The sequence below is a fragment of the Amblyraja radiata genome, chromosome 2 (assembly GCF_010909765.2).
Source record: "Amblyraja radiata isolate CabotCenter1 chromosome 2, sAmbRad1.1.pri, whole genome shotgun sequence".
Classification (NCBI taxonomy): domain Eukaryota; kingdom Metazoa; phylum Chordata; class Chondrichthyes; order Rajiformes; family Rajidae; genus Amblyraja; species Amblyraja radiata.
The window spans coordinates 107,416,339-107,441,138 of record NC_045957.1 but is presented as its reverse complement, the minus strand read 5'-3'; the positions used below and the strand labels follow the sequence as shown (position 1 = coordinate 107,441,138).

Genomic DNA, 24,800 nt, shown 5'->3' with positions numbered 1-24,800 from the left:
ATCTTACTTCTGTTCAGAAATGGCTATTATTTAACAAATTAATTTTAAATAAAAATAAATCATGCAGTATGTTATTTGGTACTAGACAATGCCTTGGTAATTCTGTAGAGCTGACTATATCATTTATTGAATGATCACCATTAGAACAAGTATTGAACTTCAAATATCTTGGTGTTTGGCTCGACCCAACGCTTTCATTTACGAAGCATAGTGAGACGATTACTAAAAAACTCAGCTGTAATCTAGCTATTCTTTACCGCCATATAAATTGTTTCACCTTTCAGATAAGAAAAATAATTGTCTCTCAACTACTACTACCAACACTGGATTATGCTGATATTGTCTATCAGAATACATTTGATATACATCTTCAACCTCTCAATGTAGTTTATAATAGTCTTTGCAGATTTATTTTAAGGTGTCCATATATAACTCACCACTGTTCTATGTACGAAACTCTAAACTGGTTATCCCCCCACGCTCGAAGATGCTACCACTGGTTCCAGTTCATCTTTAAATGCATCCATCTCAATTACCCTTCTTATTTAAAACAAGACCTATTACCATACATAGAAACATAGAAATTAGGTGCAGGAGTAGGCCATTCGGCCCTTCGAGCCTGCACCGCCATTCAATATGATCATGGCTGATCATCCAACTCAGTATCCCGTACCTGCCTTCTCTCCATACCCTTTGATCCCCTTAGCCACAAGGGCCACATCTAACTTAAATATAGCCAATGAACTGGCCTCAACTACCTTCTGTGGCAGAGAATTCCATAGATTCACCACTCTCTGTGTGAAAAAAGTTCTTCTCATCTCGGTTTTAAAGGATTTCCCCCTTATCCTTAAGCTGTGACCCCTTGTGCTGGACTTCCCCAACATCGGGAGCAATCTTCCTGCATCTAGCCTGTCCAACCCCTTAAGAATTTTGTAAGTTTCTATAAGATCCCCTCTCAATCTCCTAAATTCTAGAGAGTATAAACCAAGTCTATCCAGTCTTTCTTCATAAGACAGTCCTGACATCCCAGGAATCAGTCTGGTGAACCTTCTCTGCACTCCCTCTATGGCAATAATGTCCTTCTTCAGATTTGGAGACCAAAACTGTACGCAATACTCCAGGTGTGGTCTCACCAAGACCCTGTACAACTGCAGTAGAATCTCCCTGCTCCTATACTCAAATCCTTTTGCTATGAAAGCTAACATACCATTCGCTTTCTTCACTGCCTGCTGCACCTGCATGCCTACTTTCAATGACTGGTGTACCATGACACCCAGGTCTCGCTGCATCTCCCCTTTTCCTAGTCGGCCACACCCTCATACACACCCTCATACTCACTAAGACATATTCAGCAACCCTTCTTTTTCATTCCAAGAACTAACAAAGAAATTGGGAGACGTGCATTTAAATTCAAAGCTCCTTCTGACTGGAACACTCTCCTAGTACCATAATTACTATTAGCTCATTTCGTCTATTTAAAAATACACTTTTACCCTTCCTTATAAAACCATGTACCTGTTTCTAGTATTAGAGTCTTCAAGCTCCTTTATCTAGCTTGCTCTGTGTGTGATCATTTGTGCTGTAACATATAACTTATTATTATTGGATATGTAAAGTCAATTAACAATTGTTATAAACTGTAACAAGTGGGGATGGAGGGGTTATGGGATTGGTGTGTGGGTAGGTGGGTCAATGAGAGCCTTTATGTATGTTATGTCTTGTGCTGTATGTTCTATGTTGGACCCCCTCGAAAACGAGATGACTGTCCATCTCAAGGGGTTATCCATGAATAAACTTGTTGAAACTTGTTGAAACTGATTATGAATCTATAGAACATTGGAAAATTATCACCAATGCGTCCACGAATTCTAGAGCCATTTCCTTAATCCCCAGCAGGCCCTGGGGATTTATCAGCCTTCAGTCCCATCAGTCTACCAAACAACATTTCCTGCCTTATGTGGATTTCCTTCAGTTCCTCCGTCACCCCAGATCCTCTGGCTAGTACATCAGGAAGATTGTTTGTGTCCTCCTTAGTGAAGACAGATCCAAAGTACTTGTTCAACTCATCTGCCATTTCCTTGTTCCCCATATTAAATTCACCCTTTTCAGTCTTCAAGGGTCCATCTTTGGTCTTAACTAATTTTTTCCTCTTCACATACCTAAAGAAGCTTTTTCTATCCTCCTTTATATTCTTGGCTAGCTTACCTTCGTACCTCATCTTTTCTCCCCATAGTGCCTTTTTAGTTATTTTCTGTTGCTCTTTATACTTTACCCAATCATCTGGCTTCCCGCTCATCTTTGATATGTTGTACTAATTTTTTATTTTTATACTGTCCCTGACTTCGCTTGTCAGCCACGGTCACTCCTTACTCCCCTTGGAATCGTTCTTCCTCTTTGGAATGAACTGATCCTGCCATTATACCCTGCCATCTGGGTATTATTCCCAGAAATACCTGCCATTGTTGTTCCACTGCTAGGGTATCTTTCCAGTCAACTTTGACCAGTTCCTCCCTCATGGCTCCTTTGTTTAACTGTAATACTGACACCTCCGATTTACCCTTCTCCTCTCAAATTGTAGATTAAAACATCATATTATGGTCACTACCTCCTAATGGCTCCTTAACCTCAAGTTCCCTTATCAAATCCGGTTCATTACACAACACTAAATCCAGAATTGCCTTCTCCCTGGTAGGCTCCAGTATAAGCTGCTCTAAGAATCCATCAGGGAGGCACTCCACAAACTCCCTTTCTTGGGGTCCAGTAGCAACCTGATTTTCCCCAATCGACCTGCATGTTGAAATCTCCCATAAAGGGGCTGTGCCACTTGGGCGACATAATCCGCGAGTTAAGAAGAGTGTCTTCGACCTTCAAGCTGGAGGGCACTCGCCTGGAAAGCCTCGAGCAGGACCGTCGTGTTGAAACCGCGAGCTGGTTCGAACACGCGCGCGCACACACACACACACACACACACACACACACACACACACACACACACGGCTAAGGCAGCCCTCGACTGCCTGTAACTACATAGCGACCCCATTCCACTGCACTACGAGTTAAAAAGAGCCATGCCGACCAAATTTTACTCGCAGAAATGTTTTCAACATGCTGAAAATTTTTCCAAGACCTGGCTGAGGCCACGAGTATTCGGCAACTTCCCTCAAGCATGAAGGAGAGTTCCAGCGACCTCATAGGACCTCCTAGGACCACGTCTCGACCATGCTGCAAGTTTGAAGGTCGAAAACACTCTTCTAAACTCGCAGATTAGGTCGCCCAAGTGGGACAGCCCCTTAATAACCGTAGCATTACCTTTATGACATGACAATTTAACTTGATTCAACTTGCACTCTATATCCAGGCTACTGTTTGGGGCCTGTAGATAAGTATTTTTACCCTTACAATTCCTTAGTTCTATCCATACTGACTCCACATCTCCTGTTTCAATGTCACCCCTTGCAAGGGACTCAATTTATTTCCTCACCCACAGAGCTACCCCACCCCTTCTGCCCACCTGTCTGTCTTTTCGATAGGATGTATACCAGCCCTGGCCCTCTTGCAGCTATGTCTCTGTAATTCCCACAGCATCATACTTGCCAATTTCTGAACCTCATCCACATTATTTCTTATCTCATAGAATGATACAGCATGGTAACAGGTCCTTCGGCCCAACTTGCCCACACTGGCCAACATGTCCCAGCTACACTAGATCCACCTCCCTATGTTTAGTCCATATCCCTCCAAACTTGTCCTATCCATGTACCTGTCTAACTGTTTCTTAAATGTTGGGATAGTCCTAGCTTCAACTACCTCCTCTGGCAGCTTGTTCCATACACCCACCACCCTTTGTGTGGAAAGGTTACCCGTCACATTCCTATTAATTATTTTCCTCTTCACCTTAAACCTATGTCCTCTGGAACTCGGGTTCACCTACTCCTGGCAAGAGACTCTGTGCATCTACCTGATCCATTCCTCTCATGATTTTATACACCACTATAAGATCACCCCTCATCCTCCTGCACCAATGAATAGAGTCCCAGCCAACTTAACCTCTACCTATAACTCAGACCCTATCATCCTGGCACCATCCTCGTACCCTTCCAAGCTTGACCACATCTTTCCGAGAGCATCATGTAAAGTCTTTCTCAGTTCTTTTTTCAATTCATCATTTATAATTTTTTGCAAATATATTTCACAAGGTTTTGAAGATCTTCCTGGATTATCCACACTTGATCAAGTCACACTTGCCATTGTACAGCATTATTTAGATATGAAGGTAAGTAATTTTCAGTTACTGAAAATTTACTGAAGAGGAATACACAACAACAACAAATATGATTGATACAATTAGCAAAAGGCTTGGAAATGATATTAGACAGGAACTTAAAGTAATGGTATTCCATATGTTTTCTGTATTTCATTGGTGTTAGAAAATAAAATTAGTTTTTAGTTTCATTTGTTAGCCATATTAATTATAATACAAACAAAAATTGTGGTCAGTACTTAAGTAAGTTTCCAGTTGGTAATGGGGTCTGCTACATGTCAGAAATATATCTTGCAATATTACCGAATATGACTCAATGATACCGATTGACATTTTTGGAAGGATTTTCCTATGGTGGTTGAAGAATTCTGTGCCCACACAATATTATTCCTACCTCGCCAACATAGCACTAAGGACCACCTTTTGACTACCACAGACAAGTTTTCAAACTGTGTTTTGCACTAATATCTTGTTTTCTTTTCACCGTCATGAAATTTATGTGTAATTCATGTGTAATATTTGTTTCAGTGTGTTGTCTCAGTCTATGTGCCTGTGATGCTGCTCTAAGCACAATGTTCATTGTAGCTGTAGCTCACCGTGTCTGTGCATATGACCAAAGATCTTAGAGCAGAGCAAGATGGGTTACTCTCACGCAAACGTGTAGTACGCTCATGGGTGGATTCATGGGAGATTATAGGACCCATTTTAGCGACCAGTCCCCGCCATCTTGTTCCACCATCTTGCTTCCGGCCAAAGATCGGATCTTTGTTTCCGCAGCGGGGAGAGGGAATGAGCGGCCCGGGGAGAGGGAGTGAGCGGCCCGGGGAGAGGGAGTGAGCGGCCCGGGGAGAGGGAGTGAGCGGCCCGGGCAGCGGGGAGAGGGAGTGCGCCCGGGAGGAGTGCGCGGGGAGCGGGGGAGAGGGAGTGGGGGGCCGGGGAGAGGGAGGGAGCAGCGGGGGAGAGGGAGTGGGGGCCCGGGGCAACTGGAGAGAGAGTGTGGGGCCCGGGGAGAGGGAGTGTGCGGCCCGGGCAGCGGGGAGAGGGAGTGTGGGGCCGGGCAGCGGGGAGAGGGAGGTGGGGCCGGGGAAGGGAGGAGGTGGGCGGGACGGTGGATACGCGGCCCGGGGCAGGTGGGAGGGAGTGCGCGGCCCGGCAGCAGGGGAAGGGTGTGGGGCCGGGGGGCAACGGGGAGAGGGAGTGTGGGCCCGGGAGAGGGAGTGTGGGGGCCCGGGGCAGCGGGGAGAGGGAGTGTGGGGCCCGGGGAGAGGGAGTGCGTGGCCCGGGGCAGCGGGGAGAGGGAGTGTGGGGCCGGTGGCAGCGGGGAGAGGCGAGTGTGGGGCCGGGGCAGCGGGGAGAGGGAGTGTGGGGCCCGGGGCAGCGGGGAGAGGGAGTGTGCGGCCCGGAGCAGCGGGGAGAGGGAGTGTGCGGCCCGGGGAGAGGGAGTGCGCGGGGCAGCGGGGTGTGGGAGTGTGGGGCCCGGGGCAGCGGGGAGAGGGAGTGTGGGGCCCAGGGAGAGGGAGTGTGGGGCCCGGGGCAGCGGGGAGAGGGAGTGTGGGGCCCGGGGAGAGGGAGTGCGCGGCCTGGGGCAGCGGGGAGAGGGGCATAGGAGGGGGGGAGACATTGTAGTGTGGGGTGAGGCGAGGGAGTGGGGGGGAGAGTTGAGGGGTGGGATGGGGCCTAGTGTGTGTGAAGTTGCGGGGGGGGTTTACAATGTTTCTTATTTAATGTCTCTTGTCTAGTCTGAAATAAAGTTCATCATTGGATCAGAAGGAATATAATTGTGTGTGTTATATGATTATATACATTTATATCACATTCATGTATGTGTGTTTATAAACATTTTATTCTTTAACAAGAATTAACAGAATTATGAACTAACAGAATTATGAATCTAACCCTATATCACACACAAAAAGTTCCCCCGCAATGTCAATTACCCTGCGAGTCGGGTCGGTTCCGGTTACTACAAAATCAACTCAAACACTGCTTGTGAGCCATTTAAAAAGATATTATTTAAAAAACATTAAAAAAGACAATTACCAGAGTCAAATTTTATTCTTGACAAGTATGAACTGACAGAATTATGAATCTAACCCTATATCACACACACAAACTGTTACCCCGCAACATTGATTACACTGCGAGTCGGGTCGGGTCAGGTAGGCTCCGGTTACTAAAATGGGCGGGGAAAAATGCCCAGGATCCCCTCCGTAGCGTACTACACGTCAGCCCATTGCATTTCGCAGGAGTAGCCTATCTTGCTCTGCTCTAAGATCTTTGCATATGACAGTTAACTCAACTTGACTTAACTTGTAATGGTGAGGCTAAATGCATTCACCATTATTTATGTGTAAATTGGACAGCAAGTTCCAAATGTTCTAATGTTAAATACATAAAGTTGCTATTTGTGATACACTATTCCTCCAGAACTTTCATAAAAATAGTCTCTCAGTGTCAAGCTTTCCATTCCAATGTACTGCAATGCATGAAATTCTGTCATGCCAGAAGTCCATGATCCATGGTGAAATAATGCATGGACTGGGCTTACATTCACTGGAATTTAAATGTTCCCGATGTTGGAAGAGTCCAGAACCAGGGGTCACAATTTAAGAATAAGGGGTAGGCCATTTACGACTAAGATGAGGAAAAAGCTTTTCACCCAGATAGTTACGAATTTGTGGAATTCTCTGCCACAGAAAGCAGTGGAGGCCAATTCACTGGATGTATTCAAGAGTGTTGGATATAGCTCCCAGGGCTAACAGACTCAAGGGATATGGGGAGAAAGCAGGAACGGGGTACTGATTCTGGATGATCAGCCATGATCATATTGAACTGCTGCTGTACAGTTGGAAGCAACAGCAGGAGAAGATTAGCAAGAGAAAACACTGATTGGCTCTAGCTCAAGTGGCAATTTATCAGTCAATATAAGCAAGACTGCTCTTAGGGAGCGGCAGTGAGGGTGCGGCCCTGTGAGTAAAGTGTGAGTCTTTGGCTCGAGAGTCTTCGGCTGAGGAGAGGAGGCTACGTAAAACACTGCAGAGGGAGAGACGAAAAAAGGAGATGTCAGGCAAGCTGATTCAGTGTGATGCTTGCAGTATGTGGGAGGTCAAGGACACTGCTGGTGCCTCTGGCTGCTACAAATGTGACAAGTGCATCCAGGTAGGGCTCCTGAAGGACCGTGTTGGGGAACTGGAGAAGCAAGTGGATGACCTCAGGTTCGTCCGAGAAACGGAGTAGTTCCTCGACAAGTCCTACAGTAAGATTGTTACACCAAAGGTACTGGAAGAGAGAAGGTGGGAGACAGTGAGAAAGGGAGGGAAGCATGGAATGCAAACGTCCCCGGGTGTTGTACCTCTTGTGAACAGGTTCCCACACTTAGAAGCTGTCGGGACAGAAGACGTTTTTACACTGAGCGGCGGACTGGCTTGCGATGAGAATAGGGCTGTTGAGCCAAAAACAAAAAGGCCAAAGTCAGGCAACGCCATTGTAGTGGGAGACTCCATTGTGAGAGGTACGGACAGGGATTTCTGCGGCAACAGACGGGATTCGAGGATGGTGTGCTGCCTTCCTGGTGCCAGGATCCAGGATGTCATGGACAGAGTGCAGAAAATCCTCAAGGACGAAGGTGAACAGCCAGAAGTGGTAGTGCATGTCGGCACAAACGATGTTGGAAAGAAGGGGATGAATATTCTGCAGCGTGACTTTAGAGAGCTCTGAAAAATGCTGAAAAGCAGGACCTCCAGGGTTGTTATCTCCGGTTTGCTTCCAGTCCCTCGTGCTGGCGAGAGCAGGAACAGGGAGATACGGGACCTGAATGTGTGGCTGAGGAACTGGTGCACGGGGCAGGGATTTAGATTCTTAGATCACTGGGATCTGTTTTGGAGTAAGAGGGAACTGAACAAAAGGGACGGATTGCATCTTAACAGGTGGGGGACCAGCATTCTGGCAGGCAGATTTGCCACTGCTACACGGGTGGTTTTAAACTGAATAAGGGGGGTGGGGTGTCGAATGGGATAGTTGAGGATGGAGTTAAAGGGAAAGGGTTTCTTAAATGTGTGAGCGTAGAGACAGAGGGGTGTAAAATGAGGATAGAAGCAATAGGTAGCAAGGTGAAAAGTAAAAGTGGCAGGCAGACAAATCCAGGGCAAAAATCAAAAAGGGCCACTTTTCAACATAATTGTATAAGGGGTAAGAGTGTTGTAAAAACAAGCCTGAAGGCTTTGTGTCTCAATGCAAGGATAAGGTGGATGAGTTGAATGTTCAGATCGCTATTAACGACTTGATATAGTTGGGATCACGGAGACATGGCTCCAGGGTGACATAGGCTGGGAGCTGAACATCCAGGGATATTCAATATTCAGGAGGGATAGACAGAAAGGGAAAGGAGGTGGGGTGACGTTGCTGGTTAGAGAGCAGATTAACGCAATAGAAAGGATGGACATTAGCTTGGAGGGTGTGGAATCGATATGGGTAGAGCTGCGAAACACTAAGGGGCAGAAAACGCTAGTGGGAGTTGTGTACAGGCCACCTAACAGTAGTAGTGGAGTTGGGGATGGCATCAAACAGGAAATTAGAAATGCGTGCAACAAAGGTAAAACAGTTATAATGGGTGACTTCAATCTACATATAGATTGGGTGAATCAAATTGGCAAGGGTGCTGAGGAAGAGAATTTCTTGGAATGTATGCGTGATAGTTTTCTAAACCAACATGTAGAGGAACCAACGAGAGAGCAGGCTATTCTAGATTGGATATTGAGTAATGAGGAAGGGTTAGTTAGCAGTCTTGTTGTGCGTGGCCCCTTGGGCAATGACCATAATATGGTTGAGTTCTTCATTAGGATGGAGAGTGACATTGTTAATTCAGAAACAAGGGTCCTGAACTTAAAGAAAGGTAACTTTGAGGGTATGAGACGTGAATTGGCCAAGATAGACTGGCAATTGATTCTTAATAGGTTGACGGTGGATGTGCAATGGAAGGCATTTAAAGACTGCATGGATGAACTACAACAATTGTTCATCCCAGTTTGGCAAAAAAATAAATCAGGGAAGGTAGTGCATCCATGGATAACAAGGGAAATCAGGGATAGTATCAAAACAAAAGATGAAGCGTACAAATTAGCCAGAAAAAGCAGCCTACCAGAGGACTGGGAGAAATTCAGAGTCCAGCAGAGGAGGACAACGGGCTTAATTAGGAAAGGGAAAATAGATTATGAAAGAAAACTGGCAGGGAACATAAAAACTGACTGCAAAAGCTTTTATAGATATGTGAAGAGAACAAGATTAGTTAAAACAAATGTAGGTCCCTTGCAGTCAGAAACAGGTGAATTGATCATGGGGAACAAGGACATGGCAGACCAATTGAATAACTACTTTGGTTCTGTCTTCACTAAGGAAGACATAAATAATCTGCCGGAAATAGCAGGGGACTGGGGGTCAAATGAGATGGAGGAACTGAGTGAAATCCAGGTTAGCCGGGAAATGGTGTTAGGTAAATTGAATGGATTAAAGGCCGATAAATCCCCAGGGCCAGATAGGCTGCATCTCAGAGTACTTAAGGAAGTAGCCCCAGAAATAGTGGATGCATTAGTGATAATTTTTCAAAACTCTTTAGATTCTGGAGTAGTTCCTGAGGATTGGAGGGTAGCTAATGTAACCCCACTTTTTAAAAAGGGAGGGAGAGAGAAAACGGGGAATTACAGACCAGTTAGTCTAACGTCGGTAGTGGGGAAACTGCTAGAATCAGTTATTAAAGATGGGATAGCAGCACATTTGGGAAGTGGTGAAATCAAAGAACAAAGTCAGTATGGATTTATGAAAGGTAAATCATGTAAATCATTGGACGACAGATGGCACAATGGGCTAAGTGTTCGGCTGGCAACCGGAAGGTAGCTGGTTCGAATCCCGCTTGGAGTGCATACTGTCGTTGTGTCCTTGGGCAAGACACTTCACCCACCTTTGCCTGTGTGTGTCCTTGGGCAAGACACTTCACCCACCTTTGCCTGTGTGTGTGAATGTAATTATGTGAAGCACTTTGGGGTCAATGCAAGTTGACTAAAAATGTGGTATATAAATAAAGAAATTTAATTTAATTTAATTTGACGAATCTTATAGAATTTTTCGAGGATGTAACTAGTAGAGTGGATAAGGGAGAATCAGTGGATGTGTTATATCTGGACTTTCAGAAGGCTTTCGACAAGGTCCCACATAAGAGATTAGTATACAAACTTAAAGCACACGGTATTGGTGTTCAGTATTGATGTGGATAGAGAACTGGCTGGCAGACAGGAAGCAAAGAGTAGGAGTAAACGGGTCCTTTTCACAATGGCAGGCAGTGACTAGTGGGGTACCGCAAGGCTCAGTGCTGGGATCCCAGCTATTTACGATATATATTAATGATTTGGACGAGGGAATTGAATGCAACATCTTCAAGTTTGCGGATGACACAAAGCTGGGGGGCAGTGTTAGCTGTGAGGAGGATGCTCGGAGGCTGCAAGGTGACTTGGATAGGCTGGGTGAGTGGGCAAATGCATGGCAGATGCAGTATAATGTGGATAAATGTGAGGTTATCCACTTTGGTGGCAAAAACAGGAAAGTAGACAATTATCTGAATGGTGGCCGATTAGGAAAAGGGGAGATGCAACGAGACCTGGGTGTCATGGTACACCAGTCATTAAAAGTAGGCATGCAGGTGCAGCAGGCAGTGAAGAAGGCGAATGATATGTTAGCATTCATTGCAAAAGGATTTGAGTATAGGAGCAGGGAGGTTCTACTGCAGTTGTACAGGGTCTTGGTGAGACCACACCTGGAGTATTGCGTACAGTTTTGGTCTCCTAATCTGAGGAAAGACATTCTTGCCATAGAGGGAGTAAAGAGAAGGTTCACCAGACTGATTCCTGGGATGTCAGGACTTTCATATGAAGAAAGACTGGATAGACTCGGCTTGTACTGGTTGGAATTCAGAAGACTGAGAGGGGATCTTATAGAAACTTACAAAATTCTTAAGGGGTTGGACAGGCTAGATGCAGGAAGATTATTCCCGATGTTGGGGAAGTCCAGAACTAGGGGTCACAGTTTAAGGATAAGAGGGAAGACTTTTAGGACCGAGATGAGGAAATCATTTTTTACACAGAGAGTGGTGAATCTGTGGAATTCTCTGCCACAGAAGGTAGTTGAGGCCAGGTCATTGGCTATATTTAAGAGGGAGTTAGATGTGACCCTTATGGCTAAAGGGATCAGGGGGTATGGAGAGAAGGCAGGTACAGGATACTGAGTTGGATGATCAGCCATGATCATATTGAATGACGGTGCAGGCTCGAAGGGCCAAATGGCCTATTCCTGCACCTATTTTCTATGTTTCTAAGTCGGCATTTGAAATCATTAAAAAAAAAAAAATCAATTTCTCAACTGTTTCCTTTCCCTCTTTTTACTTTGCTTTCTATTTCTATCTTGATATTTTATTTATGGATTATACCTTCTGCTACTGATTAATACTTTTTCCATATGTTTTCTGAGTTACTTCGTTCACAGGTCATTAATGCCCTATAATAACTGTTGCGTTATTTTGAAGATTGGTCTCAATTGTGAGAGCAGGGGCAATTTGATTCCTCATGATGCGGCCTCATGCAATGAAAAGGTTTTTGTGGACGGGCTGAAATAAAACACCGATCAGAAACATGGAAAGCCAACTAACCGATGTCGCCACACCTGTCAGACTATCAAAGTCTGAATATTTCTGACGATTAAATACATTCGAAAGCAATTGGAAAAAAAACATTATTGTGCCTTTTAGATGCAGTGCAAATAGGCAAAAAACATTTTTTAAACTTAAAATATTTAAACAATCAAATATTTTATAACATTCTCATGACAGTTTCATTGAAATGAATAACAAATAGTCCTGATGGGCATGGGATCTTTGTGCAGTTCCCACCTTAAGTAATGGGGAGATCTCTGCAACTTCACATTTTCAACTTCGCATTTCTGAACACAATATTAAGGAATTACTTGTTTAGGAAATTACTGAATTACTGATGGGGTGGGGAAGGGGAAGGGGAAGTCGTATTGAGGGGGAATAGGCATGACGAATGTTGTCAAATATTTGATAATTTGCATTGTGCCAACTAAATCCCCTCTCATTATTCTGGACTATAGTGAATACAAACCTATTCCTCATTTGGCAGACCCACCATCCCAGGAAGCAGTCTTTGTGAACACAATATTTCACTGCTTTTTCAAGCCCATGGAAATTAAACCAAAAAACCTTATCAGTGCACAAGACCTAATCGAGCCATTAGTAATGGATTGGAATAGGATGAAAAGAAAATGGGTCTATAGAAAGGTCATTTAGAATAGAGTGGATTAACGAGCCATACTTTCAGTTGCACCAGTCTTGGTGGTGATTATAATCGGTAATATCTCCATATTGTTGTAGGAATAGAATGTTGAGGGAGTATATTCCATCTGCTGCATCCTGCTTTGCATTTAACATTCAACACCTGCTTCTTATCCTCTCTAACCTACAAATGTAACCACAGGATTTGAAATAGCTAAACTCAGGGTTTATGTGCCAAGACTGTGAAGTGCCCAAACAAATGGATATCATTATGCTCGAAATGGTGCAGAAAAGATTCACTATTACCATGAAGTCAACTGGACTTGACGGATTGAATAATAAGGATAGGCTGTATATATTGGGTCTTTTTCCCTGGAATGTAGGAGGCCGAGAGTGACCTAGGTATACAAAATCCTAAGAGGGACAGATAAGACGAATAGTCACATTATTTTTCCCAGGTCATATTCACTTTCTCCCCATCCCATACTCCTGACCATTGCACCCTTTCAAGATGAAACAATGTTTTGCTTATACTTCTACAAACTTGATATTCTGTCTTCAATGTTTGTGATGTCGTTTTCTGAACAGTAGGGAGGCCGAAAGTAGAATAGATTGTTTTGCTAATCTCCTCGGTTCATTCTATGTGCTGGGCTTCTCATCATCTCGTTTACCATACTGATTTTGTTTTCCTATACAATCTCGAAAAGCTGAATGCCATCTCTGGGAGCAATATCTCTTTTGTCATAAAGTGATTATATCATGGAATCAGTTAGCATGGAGACACAGGCCCTTTGGCTTAACTCGCCAGTGCTGACCAGTTTTTATATCTGAACTCATCCCATTTGCCTGCATTTGGCACATAGCCATCTAAAACTTTTCTGCCCATCTACCTGCTTAAATGTCTTTTAAACATCACCATAATATGGGCCTCAACAGCTTCCTCTGGCAGCTCATTCCATATCTGCACCACCCTCTGCGTGAATAAATTGTCATTCAGGTCCCTTTTAAATCTTTCCCCTCTCACAAAGCGATGCCCATTAGTCCTGGACTCCTCTACCTTGGGAACAAGAATATGACCATTCTATACTATTCATAATTTTGTCTATTAGGTCACACCTCAGTATCCTAAACATCCCAGTCTATCCAGCCTCTCTCCTACACTCCTCCTAAAAATGTTCCAGTCTATCCAGCCTCTCCTTATAATTTAACCTCTCAAGTCCAGGTAACATCCTGGTGAATATTTTCTGCACCCTTTCCAGGTTAATGACACCTGTTTGATTGGGCACTGCAACCCTTGTGACTTAAAGCCCGAGTTTAACTGTTTTATATCACAATTGCTCCTCTTGTTTCGCAGATTGCACATCCTGGAAAATTAACTTCTGCCATATGTTTTTTCTTTCGTACCTTGTCCAATTAACTAGATTTTTTTAACTTACGCCATCATCTTTTATATCATTATCTTGCCCTTCTCTTGTAGCCTGGCTTTACAGATGTAACTTTTTTTATTTACAATTCTAAAGGACGGAATAAATCTGAAATGTCAACCTGCTTAGATACATGAACATAGAACAGTCCAGCACAAGAGCAGGTCCTACGTCCCACAATGTCTGTGTCGAACTTGATGCCAAGACCATCTCTTTCTTTACCTGCACATAATCCATACACCTCCATTCCCTGCATAATCCATTCAAAAGTCTCTTAAATGCCATTATCATATATGCCTCAACCACCACCCCCGGCATCACGTTCTAGGCACTCACCACCTTTCAGTGTAAAAATAGTTGCCCTGCACATCTCCTTTAAACTTTGCCCCTCTCGCCTTACAGCTATGCCTACATCGTGGCCTGCTTAGAGTTTTCAAAAAAATTTTTTTCAGATTTCCATTGTCAGTGGTATTTCGCTTTTGTGTTTGATTGACCAGAATGTAATGGGAATTTGACCTGGCTACAGGAGATTAGGGAACATTTTATTTTGTTAAAGAAATACATAACATTTTGTAAAGTACAATGAACATCTTTTAATTACAGGTGGGTGGTGTATGGAATGAAATTGAAAATGAACTTAAACAGGAAGCTATCCATCCTGTCATTAGAGATATGGATGGGTTGACAACGATAACAAAGCATTATGAGAATGTTAGCAGACAAGTGGCACTGCATCAAACCAACATTCTTGACAAGCAGAAAAAACATGACCTACTGGATGAACAGAAAATGTATGATGAGGTAAGCTGATTTTGTATGGATTTTTGAATAAATTACATGTACCTATTATAGGGTTTATATAATAATAATAATAATGGATGGGATTTATATAGCGCCTTTCTAATACTCAAGGCGCTTTACATCGCATTATTCATTCACTCCTCAGTCATACTCGGTGGTGGTGAGCTACTTCTGTAGCCACAGCTGCCCTGGGGCAGACTGACGGAAGCGTGGCTGCCAATCTGCGCCTAAGGCCCCTCCGACCACCACCAATCGCTCACACACATTCACACACAGGCAAAGGTGGGTGAAGTGTCTTGCCCAAGGACACTACGACAGTATGCACTCCAAGCGGGATTCGAACCAGCTACCTTCCGATCGCCAGCCGAACACTTAGCCCATTGTGCCATCTGTCGTCCGATAAACATATTGGTTATTTTAAGTCATTTTTATAAATATTTGTTTCCATTTCCTTGGAAATTTGATCAGAGAAATATTATTTTGCGATGGAGAAGGATGAATTCTTGTAAGTGCACTTACAATGCTCTATCCCATGATCCTGAAATATGGTTAACTAGTCCATATGAAGTTGTGTTAAATAATCATTCTATATTTATTATTTTTTTTGAATCTGGGCATTGCTGACAGCCATTATTGCCTACCCTTAGCATAAAAATCTAAAGGAAGATCTCAACCCAAAACATCACCTATCCATGTTTTCGAGCGATAATGTTTGACTGCTTGGTTACTCCAGCACTTTGTGTCCTATTGCCTACACCCTTAATTGTTCTTCAGAAGGTGATGGTGTAGTCCTATCAGATAAAATATTCTAAAGAGTTAGGTTTGGAAGGGAGTCTTAGGACCTAGACTCAGTGAATGCACAAGAATGGTTGCCTGGATTAGAGTGCTTTAGCTAGAGGGAGAGTTTAGTTTAGTGAAACAACGTGGAAACGGGTCCTTCGATCCACTGGGTCGCGCCGACCAGCGATCCCCGTACACTAACAGTATCCTACAAACCCACATACACACACACGGGACCACTTACAATTTTACCAGCCAATTAGCCTACAAACATGTACGTCTCTGGAGTGTGGGAGGAAACCGGAGATCCTGGAGAAAACCCACACAGGTCACGGGGAAAATGTAGAAACTCCGTACAGACAGCACCCCTGGTCAGGATCGAACCTGTCTCTGGCACTGGAAGGCAGCAACTCTGCCACTGCGCCACCGTGCTGCCCAGAGGTTGGATAAACTTGGATTGTTTTCTCTGGATTGTTAGAGGCTGTGGGGAGACTTGATAGAAGCATATGACGTTTTGAGAGATAAAAATAGGGTAGACATTCAGAACCTTTTTCCCAGTTGCAAGGTGAGAGGGGGATAGTTTAATTGAGATAGGTGGGGCAGATGTTTTAGAGGGTGGTAGTGGAGGTAGATATCATAGTGGCGTTTTAGATAGGCACATGAAGGTTCCGGTGAGCCATGCGCGGCAGAAGGTCCCGGCGAGACGCTGCCATACCCCAACAGCAGTCCTGCTATGGAGCAAAGAGAGGGAAGATGCAGAGCCCGGCCCTTGCTCGCCCCCAAACACTGGGCAACGGAGAGGAGGTAGAGGGGGTCGGTGCGGCGGCGGACGCTCATCAAGGGCTGATAAGAACCAAGGGGTCTTACCTATCACGACCTCAAGGTCGGCTGCAGGAGGAGCTCCCGGGGTATGAAGGTTGAATGTGTCTGGGCAAGGAGAGGGACAACAGTCCGTGGGACATCTGGACGGAAGCAACAGCTGCATCAGGCCTTTATTGCCAGCTGCAGCTGGGACTGTGAATTGCTGCTAAAACCTGGCCACTTTTGCATATAGACACAGTGGGCTGTTACAATGCATTTTGTACTTAACCGGGGATTGCACTTATGTGTGGCAATAATCTTACTGATCTGTACGCAAAAAGGTATCTTGCTATACCTTGGTACCAATGATAATAAAGGAACCATTGAACCATTGAACATGGAAGTGCAAGGAATAGAGGGATAAGGATCATGTGGAGGCAGATGAGATTCAGTTCAGCTAGACATCATGTTTGGCACAAATATTATGGGCTGAAGGGTCCATCCTGTACTAAACTGTTCTGTGTCCTATGTTATATTTTGCCAAATCAGGATGGTGTTCAGCTCCATTGGGAATCCTTGTGTTTCCATGCATCTCAGTCCCTTGTCCTCCCTGATAGTAGAATTTGTGTATTAGGGAGGTGCTGTTAGGCAGGTTATTGCTATTCATTTTAAAGGTGATGCACATAATCAAATTGACTGATTTATCCTTGCTGGTGTGATATCCTTGGGTGTTGTTGGAGCAGCACTAATCCAGGCAAGTGGTGGGTATTCCATCACAAACCCGAAGTTCATTGTAGATGGTAGAAAGGCCTTGTGGCATCTGGAACTGCCTGCAGGGGGGAGATCAAACCCCTAACCAACTCTAGCAGCCACACAATGTAGCTGGTCCAATGGGTTTCTCATCAATGGTGATGGATCATCCCGTTGGAATTACATCTAGACATGGTTTTAAGTGCTCAAATCTTATTTGTAGTACATATAACCATATAACAATTACAGCACGGAAACAAGCCATCTCGACCCTTCTAGTACGCCAATCCTCCGGCGTGGTATTATAGTGGTGTTTAAGAGGCTTTTAGATAGGCACATGGATATGCAGGGAATGGAGCGATATGGAACATGTGCAGGCAGATGAGATTAGTTTATCATGGCATCATGTTTAGCATCGACATTGTGGGCCAAAGGGATCAGAAAATTAAAAATCGCAAAATATATTTAGCCTGTAATCTACTCTTAAATCTTATGGTTATACCGATAACAAAACAGAAGGAGGCCATGTGACAGATTTGGTCCATGCCAGCTTGTAGGAGACCAATTCCAGTAGTTTCTTTATTTCCAAGTACTCTTGCAACTCACACATACCCATTATTTTCCTTTCATTCCTTTTGTCATTAATCTATACTGAGGAGTAATTTACTGTAGTCAATTAATCTACCAGCATACTTGTTTATTATATTAATAGAACCATATGAACAAATAGAATTTCTCATCTCTTCAATCTCTATTTTTGTGGTGCCGTTTAACTTTTGTTTTTCAAAGATACAACTCAACTTCAAACAAAAAGGATTATCCGCGAAATCATGGAATGAGCTTGTGGCTAGGACATCAAACTATGAAATTCTGAAGGCAAGTTTTGTTTGATTTGGTAAATTAAATCATAATATATTTAAGAATCGATCTCCCATTTGGATTGCCTGTTTATTATTTTATGTACTAAATTATGTCAAAGTCAGTCTCAAATATGTATTTGGCTACTTTAACTCTTCTTAGCATCTTAATGGGCCTGTCCCACTTACGCAACTTTTTCGGCGACTGCCGGCACCTGTCATAGGTTGTTGCAGGTCACTGAAAATGTTCAACATGTTGAAAATTCAGCGGCGACCAGAAAGACGCTACGACTCTTTGGGCGACTGAGGAGACTACTCACAACCATACAGGCGACACCCTGGCAACATGTCGCGGGGTGAAGCCTGTATGTAGGAGTAGTCGCCCAAAGAGTCGTACCTTGTTCTGGTTGCCGCTGGATTTTCAACATGTTGAAAATTTTCAGTGACCCGCAACGGGTGCCAGCAGTCGCCGAAAACGTTGCGTAAGTGGGACAGGCCCATAACTTGGAATTTAAGTCTAAGTGTCACCATGAATCTATTTAAAGCCTTTTAATATATTAGTTTGCAAATTTCTATTATAGATTTATCTTCAAATTTAAAGAAATCTTGTGTGACCAATTGTTTATTGATACAACAATTGGTTACATTTAAAAAAGATAATGTTGGAGCTATTAAGCTTAAGTAAGTTTATTATAGTCATGTGTAATTATTATTTGCCTGTGTTAATGTGGGTGGGATTTTATACGTAGTCTGGGGCGTGTTTTTGGCTAGAGGATTATGACGCACACTCTTAGATGATTAGTTTTAGTTTGATGTCGGGCCATGGAATGAAACAGTTTTCTACCATGACCACGAGCATGATTGGGACATGTATATCTTGTCAGACAATGTACTTATACAAGAAGAAGTTTTTATGATTTATATGACATGAATGGAACGACGATTAAGACCAGAAAATTATGAGATAGTTATGAGTTATGAAGGTTGAACTTTGAGACGTTGTAAAAACTGCCGCTACAATAATTGTGCCATTTCTTACAACTTCTATCAGATAACATTTCAGATTATCTTTCTGGTTTTAGAAAGCTAAAACATTTCAAGAACAATCTATCCAATCTTCGAGGACTACGAAAAAACAATATGGCTACATTTTCCACCAGCCTGAAATTGCAGGTTTATGTACAACCGTAAGTAATTATCACATGAGAACACTAATTTATCTGAAACATTAATTCTGTTTCTATCTACACAGATGTTGCCAATGTGCTAAGTATTTTCAACATTCTCTGTTTCATATGCGACAAACTATTGACAGTTATCAACTTAAGTTTAAGTACCAATTAAGTAATACATTATATATTGCTATTCATTAATTCTACTAGCGAGGGTGGGGTAGTAAAGATATCTTCTCGTGAGATATCCTTAAATAATACCATTGACTAATTATTAGAATAATGTCTTTATATTACGTGTCCATCTATTTCATTCCTAACCATGTTTTGTTCCAAATGCCCACCAGTTTGTAGATAAGCATATTAAAATCATCCATTCATTGACTGTTTCAAATTAATACAAAATCCTAGTATTTACATCAAAATAAAGATTCACTTTTATCCCACCAGCTAAAATGGTTCTGCAATTCCCAAATGTGTATTTTATAAAATGATATTTAAAGAGCACCTTTGTATGGTTTGAAACTTTATGGGCTCTTGACTAGCAACTGTTATAGAGTCATCGTGTCTTACAGCGTGAAAACAGGCATTCAGCCCAACTTGCCCACACCGGCCAACATGCCCCAACTACATTAGTCCCATGTTCGGCCCATATCCCTCCAAGGACATTTCAATCACTTACCCTTCCTAATTTCCAAAGAATAGATCAAGCTTTGCTCCCTTGTGGGGTCCTCTACATATTGCGTGAGGTGGTATTGTAAATTGTGAAGATAGTTGAGAAGAGGGGTAAGATAGTTAAGAATAAGCGAGTTCGGTATTCTGAAAAACGCGGAAACATTCTCGGCAACTACGCGAACACAGACCCGTGCCTCATCCGCAGCCAGGATCGAACCCCAAGTTCCCGGCGCCGCAAGCGTTGCCGAACCTCCACTGAACCGTCCCCATTCCCCCACTGAAGTGTCCCATCCTCGCCCGGCGGGCACCCGGAAACGGCCGGACCAACGGGACACGGGCCCCCAGGCCCACAGCCAGCACGGAGAAGCGCCAACCCCAGCTCACCTCTGCCTCTCCCGCTGGGCAAACCGACAGCCCGGACCAGCGGCCCCAGGCCCACAGTCAGCGCGGAGAAGAAGTGGCAACTCCAGCCCAATCCCGCTCCGACTCCAGAGGAACCCGCTCCCTAATGGGTCGCTACAGCGATGTGCCAGTTCGCCCACGGCCTGGCCGAGCTGCACTCCCTCAGCCGCCACCCCAAGGACAAGACAGAGCCGTGCTGCATCTTCCTCACCACCGGCTTCTGCCCCTACGGTACCCGCTGCCACTTCATGCACAACGCCGAGGAGGAGCGAGGACCCCGACCTTGCCTGCGCCAGCCTGGGCTCTGCCTCCTCTGGCTCAGCGCTCGACTGGGCTGCGCTGCGGGCGGCCTTCTGCCCTGACATGGAGTTGGAGCTGACCCGGACTCTGGGCTTGGGGCTGGGCAAGGGAGGGAGAGGAGGTTGCTGCTGCCGCCAGCACCACCAGCAGCTCCAGCGGGCGCCCGGCCTGCCCCTGGCCGGCAGGAGCCCATCCGCAGACTCTCTCTCCGACCAGGACGACTCCAGCAGCAGCGGCTCCTGGAATCGCCGGTCTTCGAGCAGGGCCGGCGGCTGCCCATTTTCAGCAGGATCTTGGTGTTGGACTGAGGGGAGGTGAGTGGAGGTGGAGGACTGCCAGCCAACCTGGCGGGACAGGCAGAGCCGAGTTGGAGCCAGCCCAGGGCCACCGGACACCTCCGGACTTGGACAGGACACTGGGGAGGGGACGGGGATGGCCCAACAGCAACTCAACAGCACCCGCAGCGACGGAGGGCCGACCCCAACCACGGACGAAACGCAAGCCTGCACACAATGCAGCACCACCTATTGTGACCTATGACCTGGGCTAGTGACCTATGACCTGGGCATGCGCAGTCGGAATACCGAACTCACTTATTATAGTAGGAATTGGCTGAGTATGGTTATAATGTGACTTGCTGGGCCAAGGAATGGCTAATGGAATTTAATTTAGAGTAGTAAGAGCTGGTGTATTTTGGAAGGTCAAACCAGGCCATGTGAATGGTGGGCCCCTGGGAATGTATTGAACCATGGCATACTAAACTATGGCAGTTGCAAAACAACTTAGCAAAAAGCAGCCAACACCTCTTAAATGTGGATGAACTATATTTATCCACATTAATTGGCATCAGTTAGTCCAATTCCTCAACACATCTTAGACTAAATGTATTTTGTCTCTCTTTCAAGTGCAATAGAACAACCCTTTATTGAATTGTTAGCTATTAAAGTTCAGAAAAAGTGCCCATTAAAGAATAGCTAATCTGTCTTCTTTCCATGAATACCGTCAAACCTACTGCATGTTTTCAAATTGTCCTGTATTTTTGATTTATATAAGATAACAATATTTTTTTAAATGAACATTAAGCCATACACTACAATGAAAAATATATAGGATCAAACTATATATAAATAACTAATAAATAATATATAGAAAAATATATAGGATTAAACTATATATAAATAACTAATACATAAATAAATAAATAAATAAACCCAAAGGATTTGAGTATAGGAGCAGGGAGGTTCTACTGCAGTTGTACAGGGTCTTGGTGAGACCACACCTGGAGTATTGCGTACAGTTTTGGTCTCCAAATCTGAGGAAGGACATTCTTGCCATAGAGGGAGTGCAGAGAAGGTTCACCAGACTGATTTCTGGGATGTCAGGACTTTCATATAAAGAAAGACTGGATAGACTCGGCTTGTACTCGCTAGAATTTAGGAGATTGAGGGGGGATCTTATAGAAACTTACAAAATTCTTAAGGGGTTGGACAGGCTAGATGCAGGAAGATTGTTCCCGATGTTGGGGAAGTCCAGGACAAGGGGTCACAGCTTAAGGATAGAGGGGAAATCCTTTAGGACCGAGATGAGAAAAACATTTTTTCACACAGAGAGTGGTGAATCTCTGGAACTCTCTGCCACAGAAGGTAGTTGAGGCCAGTTCATTGGCTATAGATGAGTTAGATGTGGCCCTTGTGGCTAAAGGGATCAGGGGGTATGGAGAGAAGGCAGGTACGGGATACTGAGTTGGATGATTACATAATCATTGGAGGTCCCACATAAGAGATTAGTATACAAACTTAAAGCACACGGTATTGGGGTGTTCAGTATTGATGTGGATAGAGAACTGGCTGGCAGACTGGAAGCAAAGAGTAGGAGTAAACGGGTCCTTTTCACAATGGCAGGTGGTGACTAGTGGGGTACCGCAAGGCTCAGTGCTGGGACCCCAGCTATTTACAATATATATTAATGATTTGGACGAGGGAATTGAATGCAACATCTCCAAGTTTGCGGATGACACGAAGCTGGGGGGCAGTGTTAGCTGTGAGGAGGATGCTAGGAGGCTGCAAGGTGACTTGGATAGGCTGGGTGAGTGGGCAAATGCATGGCAGATGCAGTATAATGTGGATAAATGTGAGGTTATCCACTTTGGTGGCAAAAACAGGAAACTAGACTATTATCTGAATGGTGGCCGATTAGGAAAGGGGGAGATGCAACGAGACCTGGGTGTCATGGTACACCAGTCATTGAAAGTAGGCATGCAGGTGCAGCAGGCAGTGACGAAAGCGAATGGTATGTTAGCATTCATAGCAATAGAATTTGAGTATAGGAGCAGGGAGGTTCTACTGCAGTTGTACAGGGTCTTGGTGAGACCACACCTGGAGTATTGTGTACAGTTTTGGTCTCCTAATCTGAGGAAAGACATTCTTGCCATAGAGGGAGTACAGAGAAGGTTCACCAGACTGATTCCTGGGATGTCAGGACTTTCATATGAAGAAAGACTGGATAGACTCGGCTTGTACTCGCTAGAATTTAGAAGATTGAGGGGGGATCTTATAGAAACTTACAAAATTCTTAAGGGGTTGGACAGGCTAGATGCAGGAAGATTGTTCCCGATGTTGGGGAAGTCCAGAAGAAGGGGTCACAGTTTAAGGATAAGGGAGAAATCTTTTAGGACCGAGATGAGAAAAAAAAAATTCACACTGAGAGTGGTGAATCTCTGGAATTCTCTGCCACAGAAGGTAGTTGAGGCCAGTTCATTGGCTATATTTAAGAGGATGTTAGATGTGGCCCTTGTGGCAAAAGGGATCAGGGGTATGGAGAGAAGGCAGGTACAGGATACTGAGTTGGATGATCAGCCATGATCATATTGAATGGCGGTGCAGGCTCGAAGAGCCGAATGGCCTACTCCTACACCTATTTTCTATGTTTCTATGTGAATTTACCATGAATAATTTAAAAAGCACCATGGTACCTTTGTTTAATTTTTTTCAAGAAATGTAATTATATGATTTACTTTGTTCTATCTTTGTATGTCTCTCCAACATGGGCACAACTAAGTAGTTAAACCAAAGTTTAGTTTAATTCGATAATCAGGTTTTATCATGAGCAGAGTACACTGGCAGCTCAGTGATGAATATATGTGTTTTACTTTTGCATCAGGGTTTCTGGGGCCGTTTGATCTCAATGGAAAGTACACCACCGCAGTTTTTAGAAGATTCATTATCCCATGAAAATCTTGAAACTTCCAAAGGAGGTGTATCGAAGAAAAATGTAGATGCTGCAAATAATGCGCAAGTTAAGACATGTCCTGCTCCTGTAAAATAAGTGCACAATATCAATTACAATAAATCAATGCTTGGAGATTGCGTTTGACTTTTAGTTTAAAAAAAATTCTGAACAACATATTATTCATGGATAACCAGTCATTTAAGCGCATTTGCTTAGAGTATACAGTCAGTGATTTATAAAACAGCGAAAGACCATTATGCAGCAAAGTGAAACAGAGACAGAAAGGAAATGGAGAACTAGGTAGACCATACAACCGCTGTAGTAAAAACAGGTCAACTTAATATCCTGGTTCTGTTGAAAAACCTATATGCAAGAACTTGGCTGAAGAGTTCAGTGATTCAAGTATGTTTCATTTTAGTTCATTACTGAGAACAAATGAATTTGAATTCCATTTAATGCCAAGATTTTTTTGGGATGCTTCAAATCAGATGATCCAAAGATTAAGACACAAAGAACTGCAGATGCTGGTTTCCAAAAAAGAAATACAAGTGCTGGATTAATTTGGGGGTCAAAGAGCAACTCTGGAGGACATGGACAGGTGATGTTTCAATTCGGGACTCTTCTTTAAAGAAGGGTCCCGAACCAAAATATTACTATCCATGTATTCGAGATATGCTGCCTGACCCCTGAGTTACTCCAGCACTTTTTGATCAAAAGATTCATCCAGATCTAGTGATATACCATAATTGTTCAATACTGTGGAGCTTTATTTCTAAACCATGTTTTGTTATTGTGGGGTATGGACTGCCTGACAGGGAGGTAGAGGCAGAAATTACTTTTAACAGTTCATGATCCACTGTACCCTAAAGAATACAAAGTGGAATTGGAAAGATAATTTGGTTTCTTCTGTGACATTTGTAATTCTATTTTATTTGCAAAACAAGGGTGTTAGTGTAGAGTGAACATGCATCAACAATAATTTTCACGAGAACCATGTGGAAAAATGTCAGCCCTAAA

At 43.8% G+C, this 24,800-nt stretch overlaps 1 protein-coding gene across 2 annotated transcripts in view; it reads left to right on the top strand.

Annotated features, from left to right (window-relative positions):
• Positions 1 to 24,348, top strand: part of cfap69 (cilia and flagella associated protein 69) — a 110,075-nt gene extending 85,727 nt beyond the window's left edge. For both annotated transcript variants that reach the window (XM_033013100.1, XM_033013110.1), the window contains 5 exons: positions 4,197 to 4,273; positions 14,621 to 14,818; positions 17,939 to 18,025; positions 19,089 to 19,193; positions 23,715 to 24,348. In XM_033013100.1, the coding sequence (XP_032868991.1) occupies positions 4,197 to 4,273; positions 14,621 to 14,818; positions 17,939 to 18,025; positions 19,089 to 19,193; positions 23,715 to 23,879 (632 nt within the window). In that variant the 3' untranslated portion in view covers positions 23,880 to 24,348. The remainder of the gene's footprint in view (positions 1 to 4,196; positions 4,274 to 14,620; positions 14,819 to 17,938; positions 18,026 to 19,088; positions 19,194 to 23,714) is intronic.
• Positions 24,349 to 24,800: the final 452 nt, after the last annotated feature.